At 33.1% G+C, this 10,782-nt stretch overlaps 1 protein-coding gene across 1 annotated transcript in view; it reads right to left on the reverse strand.

Moving 5' to 3' along the window:
• The window catches only part of GABRG1 (gamma-aminobutyric acid type A receptor subunit gamma1), a 65,249-nt gene extending 54,925 nt beyond the window's left edge, over nucleotides 1-10,324 (reverse strand). The window contains exon 1 of the mRNA XM_006183377.2: nucleotides 9,945-10,324. Within this exon, the coding sequence (XP_006183439.1) occupies nucleotides 9,945-10,048 (104 nt within the window). The 5' untranslated portion in view covers nucleotides 10,049-10,324. The remainder of the gene's footprint in view (nucleotides 1-9,944) is intronic.
• Between the last annotated feature and the right edge of the window lie 458 nt (nucleotides 10,325-10,782).

Consider the following 10,782-nt stretch of genomic DNA (forward strand, 5'->3'; position numbering starts at 1 on the left):
AACATCAGATACATTTCTATAAGTTAAGTGACAAATTTCAGGAAAGAAACATATCTGTTCTAATGTTTCTGAGTAGACTTAATGTCAATGACTGTAGGAGCTAACTTTTTAAAAATATGTGTTGGCACTGATTTTAGAGCTGGAAGTCAAAGAAAATAGAAGTAAAATTAAAAAAAAAATTAAAGTCTTATTTTCTTTTGGCCATTATAGTCTAGCTGCTTAATTCTTTTGTACAAAGCTCTTTTTAGGGTTGTAGCACTGAATTAGTTTTATTGCACATAAAAGTTAGTAGAGAAGCAAAATAAGTAGAAGAGTAATAAATAACAAAGTTATAGATTTGAACTTCTAGAGCTTTAGAGAGGTGAAATGATAGTCAACTCAACTCTGTGATTCTCTTATTAGCACAAAGGAATGGGGGACCCATCTCTTAACACACATGGAGAAGAATGCTTTGGACATTTGAGGAGGGGGAAGGGAAGCAGGCCTAGAATACTATGTATGTTTTACTATATGCTTGAATCTGTCCAGTGTTTAACTCTACTATAAAGTTAATCACATTTCATCTTAATCACTACCTTATTTTTCACAACCCTCTATTTGCTCATAGAAAGCAGGGGTTAAGGTTTTCAATGTGATACAATTGGCACCTAGCCTGACACATAGTGTGTATCCAATTTAAAAATTTACTAAATAAATGAATAAATGGAAAGAATATTAGAACTCATCCTGCTGTTTATAGGTAAAATTATAGTGAATCAAGAAAATAAACAACTAAAAATGTTGGACTTAATCAGAGAATTGATTAGTGTAGTTAAACTAATATAAAATTAATTTTACAAAACACAGTAGCTTTCTGATCCTAGTACTAATCCATCATGAAAAAAACGATTTAATTCACAATGACAACACAATCTATAAAATAATTAAGAAAAATATATAACAGGGAAGGTATAAGGTTTATGTGAAGAAACAAAAAAAACTAATTGGAGAACATAAGAACAAAAAAAAATAAAGCCAAAGTAAACATTCTTGCTATAAAATAATATTATTAATATATAATTCTCAAATTAGTTTATAAATTTAATAAAGTTTCAATCAACATCCATAGTTCCTATGTAACAGGTTAAAATCATTATACTGTAATTAAGTGGAAGAATCAATGTGAGGGTGTACAAGAAATTATTGGTAAATAGAATTGTTAGATGAAATTTGCCCTGCCAGAATAAAAGAAAACAAAATAAAGTTACTATAATGAAAATCATATTGTGGTAATACATAAAGAAATCAATGAGAACAAAATCAAACATTCAAATTCAGATCCCAAGAGTACAAAAATTTAATGTATAATAAACGTGACTAGTCAGTTTAGAAATGAAAGGATGAATTATTCAGTAAATTGGATTGAAATACTTATTTAGCCATTTACAAAAAATATATTAGACTCCTACTTACATAATAAATTACAGATATATTAAAGATCAAAATATATTAAATAAAATATATGACTATTAAATAAGATACTGAATTTTTTTAACTTTTGGAGTGAGGAGGCTTTTTCTAAGCAACATGTAACCAAATCAGGAAAAGAAAAAAAATAAAAATCTGACCAAAAAAAATAAATAGATGATGTAAAACAATTTAGACAAAGAATAGAGACAAAGGATAAACTGAGACAAAGATATTTACAACATAATTGGTATACATGAATTCAGAGGAGGACAAAAGCTAATAAATACATAAAATTATGCCAACATTTACTGGTAGCAAGGGAAAATAGATTTAAAATCTGACAAATTTTAGCCATCATAATGACAAAATATTAAAAGATTCATTACATTCTGTACTGGTGTTGATATAGATAAATTGCATTTTTATAACCATTAGTAGAATAAATTCCTCTCTAGCAAGTAATTTGGCAACACTGATGAAATATTGAAATTAAAAGCATGTACATATGTATATAGGTACATAGTAACAATGTTCATAATAAAATGAAAGAGACTGTTATGGAATAATTTAATAAATTATGATACTTCCACAATATAGAATACCACTTCAACATTAAAAATGAGGTACAACTAAGTGTACTAATCTAGAAAAATATCTTTGATATTGGTTGTATGACAAAAACAAGTATTAGATTTCATTTGTATAAAATATATACACACAAATGTGTATATATATTATCTGAACTTCTGGAAAAATTTGGAAGTATAGGCTTCAAATTGCTTAGTAATTTTGACAATAAGTATTATTCCATTATTATTAACAGTATATGCTAAAAAACATGACATTAGGGGAAAAAAGTTTTGGTTTTTCCTATATATTTTAACCATATATGTATATACATATATATATCACTTAGAGATTATTTAAATTATTTAGTTAAAAAAACAAATGAAAATAAGGTCTAAAGTATTTATGGTAAAAAGCTTTAAATTTAAAGACATTTTATGTCCACAGAATAGAACAGAAATTGGACTGTATATTAATGGTTCCACAATTTGAGATGTGAAATATTAATCTAGGAGAAAAAATAAAATGTGACATTTTCATCCACTGTGAATTTTCTGTAGTTTCCTTGGTAAGGTAGAATACATAGCATCCTTCAAATTATATCAGTGTTAGGAAATTAGCAACAATAGACATTGATTTGGGCACAGAGTACTACACTGTTAGATTCAGAAAGGGGTCTGGACAATTCCTAAATCTATTAGAACACAGTTTGATCTGGTTAGACTATATATAAGAATGTACAATTGTAACAGCTAATGAGAAAAGGTATAGATAGATACCAAATAAATTTTTAAAATGTCAGTTAGTATAGTGGCATATTTTTAGAAAGAGAACAAAATTGGAAAAATTATAAAATAAAGCAGAGATTATTTTTTCTTAACACCTCTGCTTATAATTATGAAATTTATATAGTTTAGTGATTTATCATTAAAATAAAAACAAATATTAATGATAAAACAATATATTCTGACAAATTTGGGATTTTTTTATTTGCTTTTTGGCTGGCCAACTCTGTTTTGTTAAAACGGAGTTTAGAAAATTGGGAACCATGCCTCCAAAGAATAGTATTCAGGGGGATGGAGAATACCCAGAAATTATAAATATTCTTTGGGGACTGCTTCCATGTGAATATTTTTTGGAGGAAGGAAAGAAACAGACTTTTCATTACAGTCTATTAAAAAAATTACCATTGGATTGAAAGTATATTAAAACCAACACCACTTTATATCCATAGAGCTTAACTGACATAAATTAAACTTATGAACAACATAAATCTTCATGACATTGACATTCTCTAAGCCTTTGATGTTCTTATGCATCAGATAAATTCTGTAAGGCTGCTAAAATTTTTGCAAAGTGGAAGCATAATATTTAGGCTTATTAAATTATAAAACATAGTAAAGGATCTTAAAATTAAATAGAAGGAAGAAATGGGAATTTACTCTTCTGAATGCAGAAAGATATACCTTTCTCCTAAGTCTTGGCATCATAAAAGGAGAGATGAAATATTTTCATTGGCATAAGTATTCTCTCAGACCTTCCCCTTCAGAAAAGAGAGACTACAAATGAGTAGAACTGAAACAACAAAACGCTCTTTCTAGTCAACTCCAGTTATGACAATATGAAGGTTTTTCAAAAAGAATTGTTACCAAAGAAGTGACAGAAACAAATATACACTCATAAGCCACTTGCACGGAGTAACAAGTTAGTTTGTAAAACACAAATGTCTGAGTAACACTTAAGTGTAATCCAACCAATAGGGCTGCTTTGTTCTAGTCATATAGCTATTTAGTTGAAAAGGTAATCCTTACCCCAAACACTCTTCTTCATGAGTTGGAAAATTATTCTGATAGCTCTACACATCTAGGATGACTGATAGGTAAACGATGTCCCTACATTGAAGCAGTTCAAAGATTCTGCAACCACAAGTCATAGTCCTGGAAATCTACCCAAAGATTAACTTGCTTTCTAGAGCACTTGATTCTAGCGGACTTACAGCTGCGTGGAGAACCAAATCATACGCTAATCATACCAATATTAAGACATTAACTTAAACCCACTATGTTCTCATCGTGGACTTTCTGATATGCCTATCCAACTACAGGTTGGAGTGCAGGGTCTATGTTAACTCTCCTTCTATATCCCTCCTAGCACCGTCTCTACTATTGTTACTTGGTACTAGTTGGTACTCAGTGTGTTTGTCTAAAAATAAAGAGAAATGTTAAATCTCCAGATGAATTGTATTTGGAAGGGAAGGATTCCTACAGTTCAGAAGTTCACTATTAAACTATATTATATAGGTTTTAATAGAATGCTGTTATTTTAATCCACATATTAGATGACCAAAGTAAAAGGTACCTTAGGAATATAGTTTTCAAAAGGCCTGCCACAGTATGAGACCATACCTCTGGCCACAGAATAGTAATGTTATATCTCTATGTATATTTTTCACCACCACTTAACCTGAACTTTTGCCCATCACAGGTGAGAACATTCAGTCTTTTCCCAGAGTTGTGATTGAAGACGGCCTTCTTGATGTCCCCACTATAGCTCATCTAGAATTCTGAGTAGCAGTTATGGCATTTTATTGTCTGTACTTGTTTATATCAATAGACCATCCCAACATTAACTACTAAGTTCAGTGGGGGCAGGAACTCTGCCTTCTTTGTCCAGCATGCATACTACCATTCATATGTATATGTTGTATATGTGTGTGTGTATATATATATATATATATATATATATACACACTATCATATATATGTGTGTGTATATATATACTATCATATGTGTGTGTGTGTGTGTGTGTGTGTGTGTGTGTCCTATATACATTATGAAAACACTATTAGGGCAAAGATTATGTCTTGCTTGCCACTTTATCTCCAGTTCCCAGACCTGTGTTTAGCACATAGTAGTCACTGAGTATAACAGTTGTTGAATGAATGCTAATGCTCAATAAATGTTTACTAAATGATTTAATAGCTAGGGTTATTTCCTGATACATGAGACTTCAGTTGGTTAAACTATTTTAGTACAGACAGAATTAGATTCTGAGATATTTAAAAATAGAAAAAAATATAAATTTCATCTGCCTCCCAAAGAATACAAGATCTCTAACAAGCTTCTGCTTGAAGTCTAAGATATCCATTATTTTGTTAGAGGGCTTTTGTATTGATGAAAATCTGCCTTGCTGTAGCTTTCCCTACTTGGTTATGATTTGTCTGTTACATCTATACATAATAAATTCAATTATGATTTCATATAGCATCTTTAAAAAATATCTGATTCTTCAACAAAATTTATCTAAATTCTGAATTCTTGCTTTTAACTCTTTATCCCTTGGTGTTTTTTCTAGAACAAGTACTCCAGTTTGTTGATATTTCCCCTAAAATGATTAATACAACATTGTGTATAATATTCCAGATTATATGATAGAAACACAGTGGATTGTATACTTACTGTGCTTCTGTCAATTGCATTAACCTTTCCTTTCTTTCCTTTCCTTTCTTTTCCTTTTCCCTTCTTTCCCTCCTTCACTTACTTTTTCTGCCCCTTCATCCACAGTTATGATGAATGTTTTGATTTACATGGCATTTGTAATTTTAGAGAAAAGGTGATTAAGATGCAGGAGCTGGGCAAAGAGCACTTGATTCTGAGTTTTGGATTCAGCATTAACAGCAAGATGATCTTTAGTGAGTCCCCAAAAATGGCTGTGCCCTGGTTTTTTCCATCTGTAAAATGGGGAGAATAGCAGTATCTGGGCTTTATTTCCGTTTCATGCTTGATTGGTGGTTTGGCTAAGTATAACCTTCTCAGTTGGACATTTGTCTTTAGAATTTTAGAGACATTTATTTCCCTCATGGTTTTTTGGTGTTGCTGATGAGTAATTTCATAGCTTTCTAAATCTCCTTCCTTGATTGTAATCTTTTCTATCAGTACCCTCTAACCTTAAAAATGTAGATGCCTTTGTTCATCTTTGGGGTTCTGAAGGTATATTTCCCTTTTTTGACTAGAAGATGTTTTCCTTTGATTAATACCATAAATCTAGGTCTTAGCAGTGAGTAGAATGGCCATATGCATATAGAGTACTAGACACAAGTACTATCCACATGGTTAGTATTTAAGACTAGTTTATTCACCACTGTAAACCCAGCAAATTGCACTGTGTAGAGCACATAGCAGGCATTCAATAATACTTGTTGAATGAAAGACTGAATGATCTCTTCCATAAACCAAAACATATTTAATAATGCACAAAGGATTCAAAGCATTTACTTGACTTAAACAACTTAAACTAGAATAAATAATACTAGGATTACTGTGATTCCAAGAATATCTATTTTTATGTCATTTAAATTAAAATTTTAAATGCCATATACTTTGCACAAATTTTCTCTTTTGGTCTTGAAACAGCTGAAAAAGTAGATGTAATTTCTACCATTCACAAATGAGGATTCTCTTCCTCACAGATTTGCCTGAAATCACCCTAGAGGGAAGTGATGGAGCAGAAACTAAAATTTACACCTAATGTTCAAGTCCAGGATTGGTAGCATGTATATATGTGAATTATTCTCCTAAGGCCCATACATTCAATTTATGCTCACTCCTCCTCCTTCCCCCATGGCAGTAATTCATCATATTTTGATACTATCTCAAGAGACACTTTTTCAGTTTTCCACCCTGTCTTGTCTCCTTTCCTTTCAAACCCCCTTCGTTATTATTTTCTTAGACAAATTTTAATCACCTTTGTATAAATATAAAATATTAGATTTGTCTGTTTTATTTTTAAATGAAAAATCAAAACATTTCCTTTGGTTGCTTAACCAAAAGTGTGTCCCACAGTATATATAACAGGATAAAATGTTAGAAGAGCATACCTAGTGGACTCAATCCACAGGGGATTTATTAATTGTAGAATTTTACATTTTAGCTTCAAAATCATTTTGTCTCTCAGTTCTTCTTTGAATATTTAATATCATAGAGCATCACTAGTCATTTTGTCCTCAAGTTTGCTTCCATATCTTATTAGAAAATGAGGCCAAAAATCCAAATGCTTAAAGAAAAATCATGCACTACCAGCCACAAAATATATAACTGAAATTTTTTGAAAATAATATATTTTATAAAGCAATTAGATTTGAAAATTGTCATTTGGGCAGTTGATTGCTAAATTGTATGATTGTTGACTCATGAAATTGTTTTAAAAAACAGAAATGAGTTATTTTCCTTGAGCTATCTCAAAATATAACTTCTTAGTCAAAGCGTATCATAAATTACATTTTAGAAGAGCTAAAATCTCAAAGCACTTTTTCAATTCTTTTCAAAAGTCTGATTATAATTATATTTTTCAACATTACAAATAAGTCAAATCAAACTTAAGAGATTTTAAACACTTGCCAAGATGCCATACAGCCTCACAGAGAATGAAACGTAGGAACCATGACTACAGCTTTTAGTTACAACAGGATTGGTTTTCATAGCTCAGCAATATAAAAATCAATAAAGTGTCCCTCCTTTATGCTCCTGATGAAAACTAATGAGGAAATAAGCTACTGTCTCTGATTAGATACAAGAAATACTAGCTTCCAATCTGGTAAATCCCAAAATGGGTGACTTTGAAGATTTAATTTAGACTCCAGCAGAAGATATCAATAGTCTTATGTAAACAGAACCATCTGTGGTTAGTTTTAGAAAGGTTCCCTCAAAAGGAGAAAGGAAGAAGAAAATACGAATGTAAATGCTTATGCATGTTAACATCCGTTATCTTCAACTAAATATTAAAAGGATGAAAAGTTCACCACAACTGTAGCTAGCTACTTTGAAAAGTGAAGACATACACTGTCATAACTGAGGCCCTAAGAGCTAATTTACAACAGCAACATATAGCTTTATTTTTAATATGTATTTAATCACTGGCCAGAATAATCCAGATTCTCTATAGTACTATGATAAAATGATTTATTTTAACTGTATAACACATCTCTCCCTCTCACTCACTCATATATATGGCAAGAAAATAGTACAGAGCATTCCCGATTAGAATTTCCCTCTTGAAAACTACTAAGAAAAGCCAGTGATGCCAGCACTGAGTTATTTTCTGTTTCAGTTCAAATCTTAGACATACTGAACATGAAAACTTGAAGAAATCATAAACACTGTGCTACTACCCTCCAATTCCTAGAAGAAGGAACTGTGCTCAGAGAGGTTAAGGGCTCTTGACACATAGAATCACGTCTCCAGTCTGCCAGAGCCCACCTCTGTCCACGGCACCACACCACTCTAATTCTGAGCAGCTTGAAGACAGTTCTGAAACTAGTTACGATGCTCATAATGTAAATCTCCTCAGGAACAAAATGTATTATTTAAACCCAAACATCTTTTTTAGATAGACAGTGTGCCCTTTAGTAAGCAGCTTATCTATGAGGTTGCCAGAGAAACTTGCACTTACAAAGATAAAGGAGCATACTGGTTGATATTTCGAAACACCACTAAGTAAGTCTGTTTTTACTTTTGAGAACACAGATTCATTTGTGATATTATCAAGATACATGAGAGCACTGAAACATGGTCTACTGAAATATCTTCCATAATTGTATAATATATTCAAAGAAATAGACCATTATGACACAAGTTATACATAAGAAATAATTAATCAAGTAGTATTTTTGTGCCCATGCAGAACATTTAAGTTTCTAAGGGAAAGGGGTAAATTCACTAAAACTGTAATATTGAGTGTCAAACATATTCTGGCAAATCTAATATTACTTACCCTGTTTTAATCCATTCTCTATTTTGGGGGAGAAAAATCTGCTAGTAATGGCAAAAAATTCACTCTAGCTATAAGCTAAAAATAATCATCATAATAATTAACTTTAGCAATGATGCAAGTAGTTATAAAGATATGTTTCCATCTCTGTAGTGACTGCACTTTACTGGAGTTCTAAGCAGGATCACATATATACCTTAACATAATTTTAAATGTGCATTTGTACAAAACACAGTTACATGATATGAGTAGTTTGTCCAAGACCTTTATAGTATCTATGTCGCAATCAATATATTTTAATTTTGTTCACCCACTACTTCTATATCCAGGTGTGATATCTGAGTATTTTATTTTTCTAGCAGAATGATTTCAAAGTTTTATTGAAAGGTATTACAGCCCAAGCAAATCAAGAACTGTTCCTGTTGAATTGGAGGCTTGGGGGTTGGTAATCGCTCTCCCTCTCTCACTTTCTCTCTCCCTCTCTGTGTGTCACACACACACACACACACACACACACACACACACACACACAGCCAGAGCTTTCATATCACCATACAATTCTTATTTACTTGTACACAGCCAAGTAAAATAAAAATCATTCAAAACTCAATATGCATGATTATTTCTAAGTTAAATATGACACACTTTCAACCCTGATGGATTTTTAGCCATATTTATGATCTTTCTTGATGTAAAACTTTGCTTTTTTAGAATAGCAAAAAAAAAAAAAAAGAGAGAGAGAAAGAAAGCAATATTAGTGAATAAAAACGCATCATACATACCATGCTGTGTAACAAGTTTCTAAAATAACTTTTTATTTAAAATGCAGAATCATCCAGAAAGTTCATCAATGGCATTCAATCACCAAAGGCAGTAGCAAAATCATTTCTACTTCCTGTCCCCACTCCCAGTAACTGAACCTTTACTAGTTTCTACGTGCTTCAAGTCAAAAACAACTGAGCTAATCTCTATGCTTCATACATAGGCTAATTTTGTTCTATCTGCAAAAGAGTAGATCTAATCAAAAATAAAATGATGGTAAAATATTGCACATATGCTCACTGAAATGAAATTTATTTAACCTAGAATGATTTTTGAAAGAAAGAGAAGTGAGGGGGAAAGGGGCGGGGGGGGGGATACCAAAGAATAGTTTTTAACTCACCAGTTTCCCAGATGCAGAGTCAGTAAGAGGAATATCAGCCTCACCCCTCTCCTTTGACTCCACAGAAGAAAAGGGGAGAAGAGAAGAGCTTTCCGAGAACCCATCAGGATCGCTTTTTCCGCTCAATTCTCCAAACCAGGACTTTTTCTCCCACCGCAGCTGCAGCCCGGTGAGTACGAGAGGACGGAGTGTGAGAAGGCAGTACACCTCCCAACCAGGTAGGATGCGACTCCCAGCGGAATAGAGCGAAGGAGCCAATCAGACCGAGAGGATGCTGGCATAAATTATCTGAAAAAGAGTAGGGCCAATCAAAGGCCCAAAGAGGCGGGGCTTCCCCTACGAGAAATCGAGCCCAGTAGGGAAAAGGGCTCCGTCTTTCTAAAAGAAAAACAAACCTCTTCTCCCTCGCATCCTCAGAGAAACAGTTGCGTGGCCCTGACAGACTTCCCTCCCTAGGGGAACTTGGCTTCCCCCCTCCCCCAGCCTTCCCTCCTGTCCAGCTCTATTTCCGGGGTCTCCTTTCCCTTTGCGTGTTTGGATTCTGAATCTGTCTTCCAAGAGGGACCCGTGGAGAGCTGGCAGTGCCTAACTGGTTTTCCCCAGGCTTGCGAAGGTTATGCTAATTTTTGTTAATTATTGTTAATTTGTGTGTGTTGAGGTGGGGGTCGGTGCCTCACTTCTCTTTGCAGACCCAGCACCTGGCACAATGCCTGACGCAAATACGCTCTCAGGATATGTTGAAATATAGAACTGAATGAATGAAAGAGCGGGCTCGGTGCATTCCTGGTAATCACGTTTCCTACCCACACCCCCTCCGCTGCCGTTGTAAGTGAGAGGA

Source organism: Camelus ferus, chromosome 2 (assembly GCF_009834535.1).
Source record: "Camelus ferus isolate YT-003-E chromosome 2, BCGSAC_Cfer_1.0, whole genome shotgun sequence".
In the NCBI taxonomy this organism is placed as follows: Eukaryota; Metazoa; Chordata; class Mammalia; order Artiodactyla; family Camelidae; genus Camelus; species Camelus ferus.